The sequence below is a fragment of the Amblyraja radiata genome, chromosome 20 (genome assembly GCF_010909765.2).
Source record: "Amblyraja radiata isolate CabotCenter1 chromosome 20, sAmbRad1.1.pri, whole genome shotgun sequence".
NCBI lineage: Eukaryota > Metazoa > Chordata > Chondrichthyes > Rajiformes > Rajidae > Amblyraja > Amblyraja radiata.
The window spans coordinates 20,794,783-20,813,782 of record NC_045975.1 but is presented as its reverse complement, the minus strand read 5'-3'; the positions used below and the strand labels follow the sequence as shown (position 1 = coordinate 20,813,782).

Here is a 19,000-nt window from a genome sequence, read left to right as displayed (position 1 = left end):
GCCAATTTTAACTCCTGATGCAACTTGCGCCCTATATCCAGGCTACTATTTGGGGGCCTGTAGATAACTCCCATTAGGGTCTTTTTGTCCTTACAATTTCTCAGTTCTATCACAATGACTTTACATCTTCTGATTCTATGTCACCCCTCGCAAAGGACTGAATTTAATTCCTTACCAACACCCCAACCGCCCACCCGTCTGTCTTTTCGATAGATCCTATAACCCTGGATATTCAGTTCCCAGCTCCGATCCTCTTGCAGCCATGTCTCTGCAATTACCACAACATCATACCTACCAATCTCTAACTGAGCCCGAAGCTCATCCACTTTATTTCTTATACTTCGCGCATTCATAGAAAACATTTTAAGTTCAGTATTCACCTCCCCTCTCACACCAGTTCCTATTTCACCTGTCCTTACTCTTACCCTTTTTGAACTTTCTGTCCCATTAATTCGGGTGTCTTTCGTAACATTTCCTGTACTCTCTTTTCCTTGAACTCCATCCTTATACTTCCAATTTGTTGACCCCTTCCCTCCGCTATTTAGTTTAAACCCACCCGTGTAGCACTAACAAACCTGCCTGCCAGAATGTTAAGGTGCAACCCGTCCCTTTTGTACAGGTCACCCCCACCCCAGAAGAGATCCCAGTGGTCTATAAATCTAAATCCCTGCACCCAGTTCCCCAGCAACACATTCAGATCCCCTATCTCCCTGTTCCTGCCCTCACCAGCATGAGGTACTGGAAGCAAACCAGAGATAACCACCCTAGAGGTCCTGCTTTTCAGCTTTCTTCCTAAATCTCTAAATTCACGTTGCAGAACCTCCTTCCTCTTCTTCCCAACTTCGTTTGTGCCGACTTGCACAACCACTTCCAGTTGCTCCCCTTCCCCCGTGAGGATGCCCAGCAATCAGTCCGAGACGTCTTGGACCCTGGCACCAGGAAAGCAACACACTATCCTCGAGCCTCGCCTGTTGCCACATAATCTCCTGTCTGTACCTCTGCCCAGTCACCTACCACTACGTCTCTCCGGTTGACCTAATCAATATTGGGCTGTAAGCTGCCCAAGCAAAGTATGAGGTGCTGTCATTTGGCTTCACTTTGACAATGGAGGACAGCTGTGGGATATAATATAATAATAATATATCTTTTATTGTCATTGCACGTCAGTGCAACGAGATTTAGTGTGCGAGATATCGAGGTGAACCTAGTGAGGGCCTCATCTACCATGGAAGAGAGGAACCCCCGTTCCCTAAAGAATGAGGACATCTCTTCTTCCTCGCCGCCTATCACTTGCCAGACTTGTCTCGGTCCCACCTCTTTTTTTTCCAGCTTTCTCTCATCTTCTCCAATCAGTTTGAAGAAGGGTTCCGTCCCGAAACGGCGTCTGCCCATTCTCCCCACAGCTGCTGCTTGACCCGCCGCGTTCCTCTGGCACTTTTTTATCAAGATATTCCTCTAGTATCTTTGCTTTTTATGCTCAAGAGTTGAGCATTTGCAGTTTCATTTGCCGCCAGTATTCCACCTAATACTTTCTGAACCTAGTTTGCAGGGTTTGTGCAGCAGAAGGAGTTGCAGGCGGCGGCCGCTTGGCGGTGGCTGGAGCGGGTTCCCCGCGGGGGAAGGTGCGAGCTACGCCGTGCCTCGCCTCCCTCCCTCCCTCCGGCCGACGTGCGGAAGAGGCCGGTCCCGGCTCCAGGAGAGAAACCCACTAACCAGAGGCAGCGATGGCGCTTCGAGAGGAGTTGCTGAAAGCCATCTGGCATGCATTCACGGCCCTGGATGTCGACAAATGCGGCAAAGTGTCCAAGTCTCAACTCAAGGTACATTCGCGACTCTTTCTGTTCAGTTGTGTTGTGTGACTTTAACAGTTGCACTCTGACTACTTTAACTCCACCTGCAGTCACCCTGCCGCTGGGAACTTGGGATAAAGGGGATCCGTAACTAAAAATAATACGAATTCTAAAACGGATTGTTCAATTATTTCACTTGGTGAAAATATAAATTTTCAGGTCGATCCCAGATCGAATGCGGGAACTAATGTTTAACACTTCACCTATTGGGGTTCTTTCTGTAACTTTTTTGATTGACCGCGGCGTTCTGGGAGAACCGGGTGCCATGAAAACCCGGTCAATTTTCTTTATGGGCGGTGTTCTACAGTGATTTGAGGTTCGGATATCTCTGGCAACTACCTCCCGAGCTGTTCAAATAATTACTTTTATTTGAGATTTCTGGAATCAACAGTTCGTGTGTGCGCTGCTAGATACTTAGAATTTACCGATAGGGGGCTTGGAAAAACTTAGGATAAATCGTAAGGCGCGATTGCTTGTTGTTGGAGCGCAAGTTCCTATGAGTTGGTACTTCTGTCATCAGGTGTAAATAATAATACATGTAACAGGGAGGTTAAGTGCCATTGTAGAACATCTTTGCTCCTTTACACACCTACCGATTCTCATCTCTTAGTACATATTGGTCCACTATATTTACACTACCTTCTAGCAAGCACACACAGTGAATCTCCTGCATTCCCACTGGTTAGATCTTTCTGTTGATTGTAAATCGGCAAGGGTGGTGGGGTGGGGGATACGGTGGAAGTGTATCACTTGAAATTAACGAATTCAATGTTCATACCGTTGGGTTGTAAACTATCCAAGCGGAATATAAGGTTTTGTTCTTCCAGTGTGGCCTCACTTCAGCAATGGAGGAGACTGAGGACAGCAAGGTTGTTATGGAAAGGGGAATTAAAATGCTTAGCAGATGGGAGATCCAGCAGGCCTTGGCAGACAACATAAAACTGTTCTGTGAAATGATAGACATAAAATGCTGGAGTAATGCCTGGAGTAATGCTTGAGAATTAAGGGACTGAAGTTTAGGGGTAACATGAGGGGGAACTTCTTTACTCAGAGAGTGGTAGCTGTGTGGAATGAGCTTCCAGTGAAGGTGGTGGAGGCAGGTTCGTTTATATCATTTAAAAATAAATTGGATAGTTATATGGATGGGAAAGGAATGGAGGGTTATGGTCTGAGCGCAGGTATATGGGACTAGGGGAGTTTATGTGTTCGGCACGGACTAGAAGGGTCGAGATGGCCTGTTTCCGTGCTGTAATTGTTAAATGGTTAAATGGTTAAATGGTAATGTCTGAAGAAGGGTCTCGACCCGAAACGTCACCAATTCACGTGGTTAATCCCCGGGGTGGCGAGACTGTCATATGAGGAAAGATTGGAAAGACTGGGCTTGTATTCACTGGAATTTAGAAGGATGAGAGGATATCTTATAGAAACGTATAAAATTATAAAAGGACTGGACAAGCTAGATGCAGGAAAACATTTCCCAATGTTGGGGGAAGTCCAGATCCAGGGGGCATAGTCTAAGAATAAAGGGGAGGCCATTTAAAACTGTGATGAGAAAAAAACGTTTTCACCCAGAGAGTTGTGAATTTGTGGAATTCTCTGCCACAGAAGGCAGTGGAGGCCAATTCACTGGATGAATTTAAAAGAGAGTTAGATAGAACTCTTGGGGCTAGCGGAATCAAGGGATATGGGGAGAAGGCAGGCATAGGTTACTGATTGTGGATGATCAGCCATGATCACAATTAATGGCTGTGCAGGCTCGAAGGGCCAAATGGCCTCTTCCTGCACCTATTTTCAAAGTTTCTATGTTTCTAACCCCCTGTCTGAAGAAGGGTCTTGACACAAAACGCCATCTATTCCTTTTCTCTAGAGATGCTGCCTGGCCCGTTGAATTACTCCAGCTTTTTGTGTTTATCTTCGGTTTAAACCAGCATCTGCAGTTCTTTCCCAGTCTAGTTGAAAATAAATTTGGCATATGGTCACATGAATAGTTATAATTTTGGTTGTAATTTCCCAATCATGCCTCCACAGGAAATCCAACCCTTTTTGAGGAAGTCTTGCAAGATTTTCCATCCATTCCGCAATGCATTCCTATTGTGTTTTGCACTAATGCCTTGTTTTTTTAACTTTTCACTGTCTTGTAGAAATTGTAGAAATAACATATTATTTATGTTTTCATATTGGCTGAGTGCATGTGAGTTTGATGCTGCTGCAAGCATGATTTTCTTTGTACCTGTATCTAACTGTACATGTCCATGTGACAATAAACATAACTTGATCTGCTTTTGCCTTGACCTACATTCTAGATCACTTCTGACGATGATGAAATGTAATTCCACTATACCTCGATTATCCTGGTATTTGTATTGGTTAATTGCTGTTGCGTGTACCGAGATACAGTGTAAATATTTAGTTTCCGTGTTGTCCTGTCAAATAAAATCATACTATACATAGCATTACGGTGACAGGGAGAAAGTCCCCGGTCTGTGATGAAGTAAATTGGAAGTTTGAGATGACACTCGTTAATGGAAGGACCTTTCAGTAGTTTGATAACAGTGAGAAAGAAGCTATTCCTGAATCTGGTGGTGTGAGCTTTCAAGCTTTTATCTTTGAAGGGAGGGGGGAGAAGAGGAAATCATTGTGTGAAAAAGGTCCGTGATTATGCTGGGTGTTTTCTCAAGGTAGTGTGAAGTGCAGATGAATGTATGGAGACTGGTTTGTGTGGTGGACTGGCCTACATCCACAATACTTTGCAATTTCTTGTGGTTTTGGGCAATGCTGTTGGCCGAGCCATGCTGTGATGCATCCCAGTAGTATACTTTCTGCAGTGCATCTTTGGAAGTTGGTGGGAGTTATTGACGATATGTCAAACTTTTTTCATCTTCTGAGGAAGTAGAGGTGCTGGTGTGCATGTTTGTGGAACCATGTTTGGCTGTTTAATAGTTGTAACCATCCCGCATCCAGCAACAAAAGATAACTACCACTCGTATTTTCTTTATTTCGATGAATTAGTTGATTTCTTTAGTGATGAAAAGTATCATCATGTGTAAAGGTTACCAGAGGAATCACTATGCACAATTACATTAGGGGATTCTTTAAAATGAAAAAAAAAACATTGTCTTTGATATGAAAATGAAAGGAAGATTGCCTGTTATCTTTTTGAACGATTGAATGATCTACTCATTATCCTGTACTTGAAGTTCAGTCTCCAATAAACAGCTGGTGTTGGCGTATGCAATTTTGCAAACTATTACTACATGCAGAATTGATTTGCTGTTCCATTTGCATTGCCCTGTTAATAATTATGAGCATGAAGTAATACAGCACTCGAAGAGGTCCTTTAGTCCATGATGTCTGTGCTGACTATGATACCAATTTAAACTGCACCCCTGCCTGCACATGGTCTTCATCCCTCAATTCCTTGCCTGTTCAAGCGTCTGCCTAAATGCCTCTTAAATGTTGCTGTGTCATATCTATTTTCACCATTTCTCCAGGCAGCGTGTTCCCTGCTTATAACTCTCTCTGTATTTAAAAAAAACTAGCCTCAAAATCTCCTATTATATATCCCCATTTCCTGCATAGCTTGGTCCTCATTTTACAGTTCCAGCTTGGCAAAAACTGACTATCTAGCCTGTCTGTGCCTCTTGTAATCTTATACTTCAATCAGGTCGCCCCTCTGCCATCCCTCTTCAGAGAGAATAATCCATGTTTTTCCAACCTTATAGTTAATACTCTCTAATCCAGGCAATAACTGGTGAACCTCTTCTGCAACCTCTCCAAAGCTTACACACCTTTTCTATTATGTGGCAATCAGAACTGCACATAATACTCCCAACGTGGCCTAACATAACATCCTGACTTTTATACTCTGTACCCTGACCAGCAAAAGCAAGCATGTCAAACCTTTTTTTTACCACTCTATCTACTTGTACTGGCACATTCATTGAGCTATGGATACCGCTATGTGCTCCTTAGGATCCTGCCATTAATTGTATACTTCCTCTTGTATTTGACCTCACAAAGTGCAATAGTGCGCACGCATACAGTTTAAATTTCATCTCATATTTCTAAGTATAGGAGTATAAAGTTTATACTCCTATACAAATATGAAATGAAAGTTTTTTTTAAATAAAAGGGTCTGCTTAGATATTCTCCAAGCACAAGGCAAGACTGACTAGTTTATAAATAGAGGTATTGAGTGCAAAAATAAATGTCTTCAGGAGAGAGCATTTGGGTTGCTAAGTTGATTTTGAATTTTATTAAACGACTGTGAAACGATGGGCAATGTAGAATTATAAATGTGTACAATATGGAAACAGACCATTTGGCCCATTTTGTCCACGCCAGGGGCATCCAGAATTAATCCCAGTACTGGGTCCATTTCTTTCTATAAGTGATTCAAGTGCTCATCTGGACACTACTCAAATACTGTCAGCAACTCTGTTTCAACCATTCTTTTCGGCAGTGCATTCCAGGTACTTAATGTTCTCTGGATGAAGAAGGTCCCCTCATATCCCGTCTAAATCTCTTCCTTCTTGCGCTGCACCTATGTCCTCTAGTTTAATCTACTCAAATGGGGAAATATTTCCCGCAGTTCACACCCTATGTTTACCTCTCAGAATGTTAGATACCATAATTGTGTGTCCTCTCGAACTATTCTGCTCCAGTGTGAACGGACCAAGCTTCTCCAGTCTTTCCTCATAACTGAACTGCTCCATTCCAGGCGACATCCTGATGAATCTCATTTGTACCTTCTCCAGCACTAACACATCCTTCTCATACCTTGGTGACCAGAACTGTGCACCGTATCCAGGACGCAGTGCACTGATCCCCCAACGCAGTGCCAGTGTAGGAAGCCATGTTGACGAGAGGAAACTTGATCATTTAGGATTATTTCCATTGGAAGAAAATAAGCTACGAGATATACTGATTGTTTTTTAATCTAAAGGGGGTTGATAAGATGCAGGAAACATGAAGTCTTTTAAGTATAAAGTACAACATTGATTTAGAAATGGACAAAGAAGAAAATTGTGGTTTTGCGTTGTTGCAGAAGCTCTCAGATTTGTTGGATGTTGGCCTATTGTTTAATAAATGTCTTAGGTTTCATGACACAATTCCATTTGGTATTATGCCACGAAGGACTGTCTTTTGTATTGACTGGCCATAATTCAGATCTGCATGTATAAAATGTCTTGAGTTTTTGTTACATTAGTGTTCTTCTCACTTGTAAATTAGCAGGTGCGGATGCCCGTGTACCTTAAGTCTAATTAAATATTAAATTCCATCAACTACTGGTGCACAGTGGCTGCAAGTGTGCTATCTACAAATTGTAGTTACCTGCCTAGGCTACTGTGACATTAAAATCCACGCCCTCTAAGACCAGAAGGACAAGGAACGACAGGGGAATGGGATTATTATGTATTACGAATGAGCATGGGGGAAAGGACGTTATAGAAAGAAAATAATTAGTTTTTAAAAATGTTAGAATAAATTCATGCATATTTGGAAATGTCATGAAAATGTGTGGAAACACTGGAAAAAGTTTGCAATAGGATATTGTGAAATACCATGAAGAAACTAATTTTGGGAAACGTTTTGAAGCTGCAATTTGATGTAACAAATATTGGGTACTGACATTTCAACAGGCACAAAACAGTGTAAGAGAGGTTATTTGGTCATAAACCTGCTGAGTTCCCTCCAACACTGCATTTTGCTTGAAGGGGAATTGTACATTTGCCTCTGAGCAGGATTTCATACCTGTTACCCTGCAGGATTGCTGATGCAGTCTTTTTCTTTAAATCATGCTCTCTTGTGAAAATAAATTTGTAATCTTTAACCCATTCTGCGAATGCTGTTGAGCAGATGGACAGTAGAAAATTTAACAGATAACGATATGATAGTTGTCTTTTAAGCGAAGGGCACTTGGTAATGCAGGTGATTGATAGGTTCTTAATTAGCAAGAGTGTCAAACGTTACCGTGTGAAGGCAGGAGAATGGGGTTGAGAGGGAAAAATAGATTGAATGTCCTGATTCTGTTCCTATGTCTTATGGCCTAAACCAAATAACCTCTTATCTAGATTCAAATGGGACATTCTACAGTTAAATTAAAATTTAGAATGAGTTTTGCCTTCAGTTTATATTTAAAGAGAACATATGGAATATGAAATGTTTTCTTTCATTATTTATGATTACTAATATCTATTCTCAGATTCTACTATCATCAACTGAGGGGATTCCTGAATTTTGCATCACTGAAACAGACTTGTTTAAATAAAGCTTTTCTGCAAATTCCTTCATACTGGCTTTGAAAGGCAAGATTTAAAATGGTAGCAGTACTAAGCTTAAATGGGCAATTCTTGTGGCAGATAATTAAACAGCTGATCCATAACACTCAGCACTCAACACTCCAAACACCCAGTTAGAAAGAGGCATAATCTGTGTTTACTAAGGAGGTCCAGGATAATGTTAAATTGAAAAGTAGTGCATAAAAAGTGGCAAGGACTGGTGGTAGGCCAGAGGACTGAAGAATTTAGGATCCAACAGCGAAAGATGAAAAGGGTTATAAGTAGGGAGAAAATTGATATTGAGATGTTGTGCACTATATAAAAACAATAGTAAATGTTTCTATGAAAATATGCACAGGAAGACGGAATCTAAGAAAGGTGTTTGACATCCAGAGAACGAGGCTGGAAAATGATCAACAAGAACAACGAAATAGCAGAGATGTTAAGTCCGTTTTTTTGCATGTCTTCATTGTGGGGGAATCTGCAAATATCCTGAAGATAGTAGATGGCTAATTTCAAATAACAGGGGTTTGTAAAGCAAATCCCAATTATAAGGGATGAAACATTAGACACATTCAGGGCTAAGGGAGAAGAAATTGCCAGAACCTGATGGCCTGAAGCCAGGGGTTTTAAAGGAAGAGACTGCAGAAATAGGTTGAACATTTTCAAAATTTGCTAATTTCCAGGAGGATACCATAATATTGGAAAACTGCCAAAGTGATTCCCTTCTGTAAAAAGGAAGGAAGGCAGAAGAAGACGGCGAATTATAGGCTCGTTAGTGCAACATCAAAGATTGGCAAGATTCTAGAGCCATTAATCAAAGAGGAAATAACATCATTTCAGAAAGCTAAATAAAATCAAACCTACTTAACATGGTTTTATGTTCTTAAAATATATAACAGGCAGAGTTGACAGAGGGAAACATGGCGATGCAGTGTATTTAGAATTCCAAAGGCTTTTAACAAGTTGCCACTTCAGAGGTCGATACATTAATTAAGAACCCAAGTAATCAGAGAAATTGTTTTGACACAGATTGAACATTTTCCATCCCATGTTAAACATGTGGAATAAGTGTGTCCTTTTCAGGCAGATGGAAGTAAGAAATAGAATACCCCGGGGATTGCTTGTTAGCCGTCAATTGTTTATGCTTTGCATTAATGACCCGGAGAAGGAAATGAAGCACAAGGTTTCCAAGTTTGCTGATGATGCAAAAATAAAACATGGAAGGCCATGTTGTGATGCAGATGTTGTGATTCTGCAATGGAATATAGATAGATTGAGTGAGCAGGCAAAAGACTGGCAAATGGAATTTAATGTAGGACATTTTATGAGGACATGCACTTCAGTAAAATAAATATAAAGGTAGGTTGTTATCCAAATAGAGAGAAACTGAAAACAAATGAAGTTTGGAAGGAACTGAAAAGCTACTAAGCAGGTTTGAGTTGTTAAGACAGCAAACTGCATATTTTCCTTTGTTACAAAGGTGTTTGAGTTTATGAATAGGAAGGTTTTTATTACAGTTGTACTGAGTGTTGGTGTGGCCGCAATAGAATACTGTGTGCAGTTTCGGTTCCCTTAGCTAAGAAAGGATATTGTAGTATTGACGATAGACATAACACATTCACCTCGTTCCTGGGATGAGAGGGCTGTCCTGTCAAGACAAGCTAGACAGTTTGTGTCTGTACTCCTTGGAGTTTGTAAGAATGAGGGATTACCATGTTGAAACATATAAGATCCTAAATTGACTCGACAAGGTAGATGTAGAGATGGTTTCATAAATGGGAGTCATGCATGAGGGGACTTAGCTGCAAAATGATGGACAAGTCATGTCAACTGAGATGGTTAGAAATTTCTTCCGAGGTATTACACTTTTGGAATACGCTCTTTGAGGGAGGTGGAGGCCAGATCATTAGATATGTTTAAGGGGAGAAAGATAAATATTTCGAAGATTGAGGAATTGAGGGTCACGGGGAACTGACAGAAGAGGAGTTGAGGCTCACATAGACCTGCCATGTTCATATTGAATGGCAGAACAGGGCTGAGTTACTGCTGGCTATTCCTTTTTTCAGAATTATTTGGAAATTTTTACATGAGTGTGCAAATTCTATTTTGTAGAAATGGTGATGGCATTTTATTGAAACTTGGTAAACAAATGCTCTTGTAGCTGTACTATTAAAACATGGTGTGAAACTATGTTGCTCTAAACAGGATGGTTGCTGTTTATAAACACAAGGCCACAAGTATATTTATTCATGCAGTGCATGGGTGGGGAACAGGATTCTTTTTCCTGTTTTCTTTTTTTGTTTTCTGCCATCTTCCGAAGTCGATATTGTGCTGAATCATTTGTAGATTCAGATTAGTTTACTGTTATACATTGGGGTGCAAATAATCTCCTTGTTTGCATGAAGTTCATAGAGTACGCAGTATACATGATAATGATAGATATAAATATAACGAATACATTGACGAATGCAAAACAGCAAAATGGTCCAAAGATTGTAATGAAAGCTGAAGTAGTGCAATAACAGAATAACCAAATCAGAGAGAGTTGCTAGTTAGAGTACACGGCAGCACCAGCAGGAAGGGGATCAGAAAGTGATGACTGGTTATTGAGTCTGAAAACAATGGGTAGGCAGCTGTTCTTCTGTTTGGACATCTGGGCTTTTGAGCCTCTGTGTCTTCTCCCAGAAGACAGAAGAGGGAAGAGGGAATAGCAGACATCCTTGGCAATAGTGGAATGCAAGGATGCTATTGCCAAGGATGCAATGCACCGTGAAGATGGAAGGAAGTGACAATCTCTTGATGGTCTGGTCTGTGTTCACCACATTCTGCAGGTTCCGGTGGTTTAACAGTTGAGGAATTGCCATGCCAGGCTGAGATGCATCCCATGATACATTTTACAGCAGCTCTCATGCACACGGTGAATTTTCTTAGGCGCATAAGAAATTAAATAGGCTGATGCGCTTTCTTGATTACCACATCATTATGAAGGGACCAGGTTAGGTTTCTGCTGATATGGATGCCCAGGACCCTGAAACTGACACCCATATCTACAGAAGCACCATTGTTGATGATGGGTTGTGTTCACTCCCTCGATTTTTAGGTCAACGACCAACTATTTATTCTTGCTGGCATTACAGGCTAGCTTGTTATTCTCACACTGTGACATAAGGTTCCTGATCTCTTAGAAACATAGAAAATAGGTGCAGTATGCCATTCGGCCCTTCGAGCCAGCACCACCATTCAATATAGTCATGGCTGATCATCCAAAATCAGTACCTCGTTTTTGCTTTTTCCCCCATATCCCTTGAATCTATTAGCCCTAAGAGCTAAATCTAACTCTCTTGAAAACATCCAGTGAATTGGCCTCCACTGCCTTATGTAGCAAAGAATTCCACTGATTCTCAACTTTCTGGGTGAATTTATTTTTTCCTCATTTCAGTCCTAAATGGCCACCCCTTATTCTTAAACTGTGACCTCTGGTTCTGGACTCAGCCAACATTGGGAACATTTTTCCTGGCTTTAGTCTGTTCAATCCCTTAAGAATGTTATATGTTTCTATAAGATCCCCTCTCTTCCTTCTAAATTCCAGTGAATTTGTTCCTCTTGTTTCTTACCTTGTTTCAGTAGTCACTTGCTGTTCACTTGTCCAGTCTGTTTGCTTCCCGAATCATAGGGTGATATGGCATGGAAACAGGCCCTTCGGTCCAACTTGTCCACACCGTCCAACACGGCCACTAAAAGGATTATTTCCTTCCATCGTCATTGTTTCCTCAGTGCTGCCCCCCAACCTGTAACCCTGTAAAGCACATTTCCCACAACATATAAGGAGCTTGTCCACCTTTTTGTTCCTTTGATTCACCTGGCTCTGCTGTTTCTTTCCCTTCCCTAAGCATTCCAATCTAGCCACTCTTTTGGAATCCTGCTTCCTATTCTTCTCTAGTTTGTCTCAAATTTTCTTTCCCTCTCCAAGCATTATGTCCCTGCACCCCTTGTTCTCATTGAAGTGCCCAGCCTTACCTTTCCTTTCTGGCTTCCATGCAAGCTGATGTTTAAAAACTCTGTCCTTTCCTTGGACACTGATGCCCTTTCACCCATAACTTTTACAAATCTCCCATCAGTATCCTTGATTTAAAAATAATTAGTGTCTGCTTTTGTTGCGATCTGTGGGCCTGATTCCAACATCCCTTTCCTTTCAAATCCATAAAGAGTCACTTCACCTCCCAAATCTGCACTTGTGTAGTATACATCTCCATGTTTGAACATCTCTAATCAGATGTCTGACTGAACATATGATTGAATAGTTCAAAAATCGAGGTGGAGGTGACAGTGTGACTCTTTGCTGATGTGTTGTGGTCTCTCAAATTGTAGACCACTCGTTTCAGATCCAACACCACCACCATTGGCTGGTTGAGTCGGACTGCTTGTATTTTGTGATGAACAAAATAATCTTAAATCTTACTTTACAAACAAATTGATAAGTTCAGGAAAGCTTTTCAAATATTAGATTCTTCAGAAAAAAATAGATGAATTAAAGTCTGATGATGTGCATGAAATCGCTACAAGCCCTAGAGCTGGAGGACTAAGTGGACAAGCAGTCTGAACGTACCATAACTACTGTGAGTAAAGAGTGGTCAATTCAAGGAATTGAATCAGTAGGATGGATGTGTGTAGTAAGGAACTGCAGACGCTGGTTTAAACTGAAGATAGACACAAAATACTGGGGTAACTTACAGGGCTCAAAATTAGCGGTTGCCCGGGTGCCAATGACTACCCAAAGTGCCGCCGGGCAACCTACACGCCGAGTCATTTTGCCCGGCTTGGTACTGCAGATACTGGTTTATACCGAAGATAGACACAAAAAACTGGGGCAACTCAGCGGGTCAGGCAGCATCGCTGGAGAAAAGGAACGTGACGTTTTGTGTTGGCGACCGCTGTAATGCATGGGAAAGATGCTAAGTGTGGCGTGACGGAGGGTCGGAGCGAATGACGGGCCCCGGACGGCAGCGGCGGCGACGGCGGTTCCATCTCCTCTTCCTCCCGCCCCCCCGCCCGCCCTGACAGCGGCCGCTGCTTGCCACTCCGCCAACGGCGCTTTCAAAACAAACCCCCCCCCCCACCTCCTTCCGTCTCCCACCTCTGTTCGTCTTCTCCTTTCATCAAATCAACTGTCATTATATTTACTACTTAGCACAAATAACCAAGCACATTCTCCTTAATGTTCTCTGACTGAGGATATCCAACTGCTCTCTGACTGAGGATATGTTTTTCTGATTTACCAATATGGCAATTTAAAGTGTTCTGTGGAAAAAAAACTAATATGATGCTGAGGTTATGAAGGGGGCTGTATTAGATTATAGGAATTATTCTTTATACAAATTAACATCTCTGAAAGCTGATGTCATTAACCAAGTTAGATTTGCTTTCTGAGAATTAGAGATTATTTGCTTTCTGCCTTTTTGTTACATGGGGGAATAAAGCTCCTAAACACACTTTTTTTGTTTGGAACAGGTTCTCTCACACAGTTTGTGCACAGTTTTGCAAGTGCCTCACAATCCAGTGGCTCTGGAAAACCATTTTAAGGATGATGATGAAGGACCAGTATCCAACCAGGGATACATGCCATATTTGAACAGGTTTATCTTGGATAAGGTATTTTGTTTCATGAATTCATGCATAAAAACCTAACTGTTAAACTTCATTATGTTTTACATGCATGTAATATAAGATAACATTTATGGAATCTAATGGAAAAGCAGATCTTGTATTGAAATTAAATCCTTTTGATAAGAACAATTATTTATTTTGATACTGTGCTACAAAATATTTCTGATTTGTAAAGATTACTTGTAATATATATATTACAATATACATTCTTATAATATATATAAGATTACTTGTAATATATATATATTACAAGTAATCTTTACAAGTTATAGTTCAGAGTTTGTTTGAAGTTGTGTTTAATAGCCTGATGGCTGTGGGGAAGAAGCTGTTCCTGAACCTGGATGTTGCAGATTTCGGACTCCTGTACCTTCTACCTGATGGCAGCGGAGAGATGAGTGTGTGGCCAGGATGGTGTGGGTCCTTGATGATGCTGGCAGCCTTTTTGAGGCAGCGACTGCTATAGATCCCCTCGATGGTAGGGAGGTCAGAGCCGATGATCGACTGGGCAGTGTTTACAACTTTTTGCAGCCTTTTCCGCTCCTGGACGCTCAGGTTGCCGAACCAAGCCACGATGCAACCGGTCAGCATGCTCTCTACTGTGCACTGTAAAAGTTCGAGAGTGTCCTCCTTGACATAACGACTCTCTGTAATCTTCTCAGGAAGTAGAAGCACTGATGTGCTTTCTTTATGATTACATCAGTGTTCTGGGACCAGGAGAGATCTTTGGAAATATGCACGCCCAGGCATTTGAAGTTCTTGACCCGTTCCACCATCGACCCGTTAATATAAACGGGACCGTGGGTCCCCATCCTACCCTTTCCGAAGTCCACAATCAGTTCCTTGGTTTTGCTGGTGTTGAGAGCCAGGTTATTGTGCTGGCACCATTTGGTCGATCTCAATTCTATTTTCTGACTCGTCCCCATTCATGATACGTCCCACAATAGTGGTGTCGTCGGCGAACTTGATAATGGAGTTTGCACTATGTCCGGCTACGCAGTCATGAATATAGAGTGAGTACAGCAGGGGGCTGAGCACGTAGCCTTGAGGTGCTCCCGTGTTGATTGTTATCGAGGATGACACATTTCCACCAATACGGACAGACTGTGGTCTGTGAATGAGGAAGTCGAGGAGCCAATTGCAGAGGGGTGTGCAGAGACCTAGATCTGAGAGCTTGGTAACCAGCTTGGTGGGGACGATGGTATTAAATGCCGAGCTGTAGTCAATGAATAACAGCCTGACATATGAGTTTTTGTTGTCCAAGTGGTCCAGAGGAGAGTGGAGTGCCAGTGAGTTCGCATCCACCGTTGATCTGTTGTGGCGGTAAGCGAACTGCAGTGGGTCCAGGTTTTTGTCGAGGTATGAGTTGATTTGCACCATGATCAGCCTCTCAAAGCACTTCATCACCGTTAGTGCCACTGGTCGATAGTCATTAAGGCATGTCACCTTGCTCTTCTTGGGCACCGGTATTATTGATGCCCTTTTAAAGCAGGTGGGAACCTCAGACTTCAGAAGTGAGGTTGAAAATGTCCGTAAAAACTCCAGCCAGTTGGTCCGCACAGGTTTTTGATTAGAATTCTTGATTAGAACGGGTGCCAAGGGTTATGGAGAGAAGGTAGGAAAATGGGATTAGGAGGCAGAGATCAGCCATGTGAATGGCAGAGTAGACTCGATGGGCCAAATGGCCTAATTCTTCTCCTATAACTTGTGAACTTGTAAACCCGATGATTGTCAGGGATTATGGGGGACAAGGCAGGAGAATGGTGTTAGGAGGGAGAGATAGATCAGCCATGATTGAACGGCGGAATAGACTTGATGGCCTAATTCTGCTCCTATTACTTATGACCTAATGATGGGGAAGATTTTAGAAACACAGCAAAACACTTTCACAAACTCTGCAGAGGGAGACTATGGAGTGTGAATGTAAAGGGAAAAAATAATAAAGAAATAGTTCCAACTGTATGAGAAAAGTACGAGTGGCAAGTCAGAAATGGGTACCTGCAGACAAGAAAGGATGAGAGGAATACAAAGTGGTGCAATAAACATTTTTTGTAATGTCTTCACAGCAGAAGACACACTAAAAGTATTAGAAGTAATGGGATCCAAGAACCTAATTAGTGTGAATACTTTTACATGGCACAGTTTGTAGCATTGTCTCCTTATGGCAGAATGTTGAGAGTTCAAGTCTCACTACAGAGTAAAACAGCCAGTCTGGCACATCCTGCAGTAGCAAGGGAGTGGTGCACTGTCAGAGTGTGGTCTTTCATGCGAGACTTTAAACTGAGACCTTATCTGTCTGCTCAGATGGACGTAAGGGAACCTGAGGCACGATTTAAAAAAAGAAATAAGTCAGGGTATTATGAGTTAACAGTACAATATATCATTGAGACCTTGCTGAGCACAGCTGTATTTCCCTTCATTCAGGCAATGTTTGCACTTCAAAAATACTTAACAGTAAAATGCTACTGAACATCCTGATTCAGCAGCAGAGAGCATTCGTGGAAAGTGAAACCGTTAAGGTTTCAGATCTAAGACCTTTCTTCAGATTTGTTTTTATTATATTGATGCCAAATGACAACATTTGAAGAGAACCATTTTTTTTTGTTTCAATATCAACCTAATCTTGCCTTTTTAAAAGAAATCTGACAAAACAGATTTAGTAAATGGGAATCTTTTTCTTCCTGTTTTATTCTCTCAATTGAAAATGCACAATTAGAACAAAGTGAATGCATGCAGATATTTGTAGATTGTGCAAACTATTCATCCTGTTCCCATCTCCTTGATTTATTTTTTTAAATTCTGTATGTTTCTTTTTACTTTGTGATTTTGTAATGACTACAAGAATATTTTTGTACTTTTCTGTAAACCTCAGGAAACGCATTTTTCCTTTTCTTCCACACACCCAGCTGAAACTATTGGTCTGGGCATTTGTCCATAATTGCCTTCTCCTAACAACTGATGCATTGTTAAAGAATAGGCAGTTTATTGCTTTCTGAGATAAATAAGTCGTTTGCATTTGCTCAAGCAAAAAGGACTAGTTGATATTTTAAACAAACAAAACTACACAATGTAGGAACTCTACTTTTTAAAATCTAATAACACTGAATAAACCAAATTCCTTGATCTCAAGAAAATACAAGATAGAATAATCTTTTAAGCTGACATCCCTATATATTTTTTCCAATTTTCTGAACTGTTTCAAAAGCAGAATAATTTGTCCAAAGTTACTATCACATGCTTTATGCACCAAGAATTTGAGTGCATTTAAAAATCAGAACAGCAGTTAGCCTTCACAAAATGTAAAGATGTTATTCATTGCAGTTCCACACAAAATGCTATAATTCGTTATGCAACACTGGTCTTTATCTGAAATGACAGAACTTTTTGAGATTAAATAGTATTTCGAGATTAAAAAAAAAGAAGAGAATCTTGATTGAAAGGCTATCATCAATGCCATTGGACACAACAAAAATTATAAAGATCAGGGCAAAATATGTATCATAATTAATCTTTAAAAAAATAGCTCTGAGAAGAAGGAGTTAGAGTTTTGTTATTGCAGGAAATAATAATTTAGAGTAGAAGACTGGTTTTAAGACATCTTGATGTAATTTCATCTTAGTGGGGTTTTTAAGAAAATAATGACTGTAAGAAGTTATACTTTGAGTTGATTGAGTGAAGAGAATAAGAATGAAAGCAATGACCTTGGTAATGTTCATTAATAACCACACAATTAGTGGTTGGAAAGGTACAGAGAGAGAAGCCAGATGAGTCCAAATCTTAGTTTTATTGATACATAATTGGGTTTATTTACTTGGGAGGATCAAAGTTTTCGAGGGAATAAATAGGATAGGGAGTGGATTAACAGCATTGAAAGCTTGGTACTGTTATCTGGATAAGCAAACAAGATGGATGTGATGATCTTTTCAAAACCTTTGGTTATGTTTGTTCAAATGTAAATTGAGCTACCTTAGAGAAAGAACCATTCTTTATTCTTTCCTGGTACATGGGTGTCGCTGTGAGAGTTCTGTTTTTTTCCCCCTATGTCCTAATTCCCTTGAACACAATGACTAGCTGGGACAATTCAGGGGGGCAGTTAAGGATCAACCACTGCTGTGGTGCTGGAGTCACAGATCAAGCCAATTGGTTGAGAATGTCAGATTTCCTTCCCCGAAGCAGATGAGGGTTGATATGGTTGTTTTATGATACTAGCTGTGCTGTCAAGTTTATTCAGTTAAGCATTTTTAAATTCCCATCTGCTATGGTGGAATGTGAACTGGTGAACCCAGATTTAAAGTATACCCACAATGTTGCAACACTCATTGTTTGGTGGTTTTTGGAAGGTCATTTAAGCCAAAAGTATATTGGTCCACTTGCATTCTACAATGCACCTTCTAAATCAGAATTCCTTTCCTACTCCACCTGATCTTACTTGAATCAAAGAAATTGACGTTATTATATTACATTTTTCATGATCTTAAAAATGTGCCAAGGTGCATTTTGAGGTAATGTAGGGAAATATGGCAGTCAATTTTTGGATAACACAGTCAATCATTTCCACAGTCAACCGGAGATCATTTTAAAATGTCATTTTTTTGTTTTTGTGCATTTTGAGCTGAAAATATAATTATCATAAGCATCAGATGAACTTGCATATTCCTTTACTACTCTTGCTCCACCAGAATACTTTGCATCTTGCAGAGTAGGTTGGGTTTGCCAAGACTATGTAATTTAATGGGCATTACAATTGAATACAAAAATGAGCATCGTTGAAACTTATATGAATGTTTATCTTGAACTTTTCATGGGGGAGGGGAAATGGAATATGAAAGTGTTGGATAGTATGCCAGAGAGAACTCTGACCATTTATGTTGTAGGAAGGAACTGCAGATGCTGGTTTATACCAAAGATAGACACAAAATGCTGGAGTAACTTATTGAGACAGGCAGCATCTCTGGATAGAAGGAATGGGAAATGTTTCGGGTCGGGGCCTTTCTTCAGACTGAATCAAGGGAGAGGGAGATACAGAGATAAGGACAAGTAAGGTGTGAAAATGAGACAAAGGAGATGCAGATCAAGGAAAATGTAGAATTGTTAGCTCGGAGAATGTAGCAACAAAGCAAACAGAGATAAACAGAGCCAGACTAATCGGAGAACTGGGAAGGGGGAGGGATGGAGAGAGGGAAGGCAAAGGTTACTTGCAGTTAG

The 19,000-nt window shown here is 40.8% G+C and overlaps 1 protein-coding gene across 1 annotated transcript in view; it reads left to right on the top strand.

Moving 5' to 3' along the window:
• Positions 1–1,351: 1,351 nt before the first annotated feature.
• The window catches only part of swap70 (switching B cell complex subunit SWAP70), an 88,241-nt gene continuing 70,592 nt past the window's right edge, over positions 1,352–19,000 (top strand). Inside the window, exons 1-2 of the mRNA XM_033038962.1 lie at positions 1,352–1,820; positions 13,643–13,783. Coding sequence (XP_032894853.1) covers positions 1,725–1,820; positions 13,643–13,783 — 237 coding nt within the window. The 5' untranslated portion in view covers positions 1,352–1,724. The remainder of the gene's footprint in view (positions 1,821–13,642; positions 13,784–19,000) is intronic.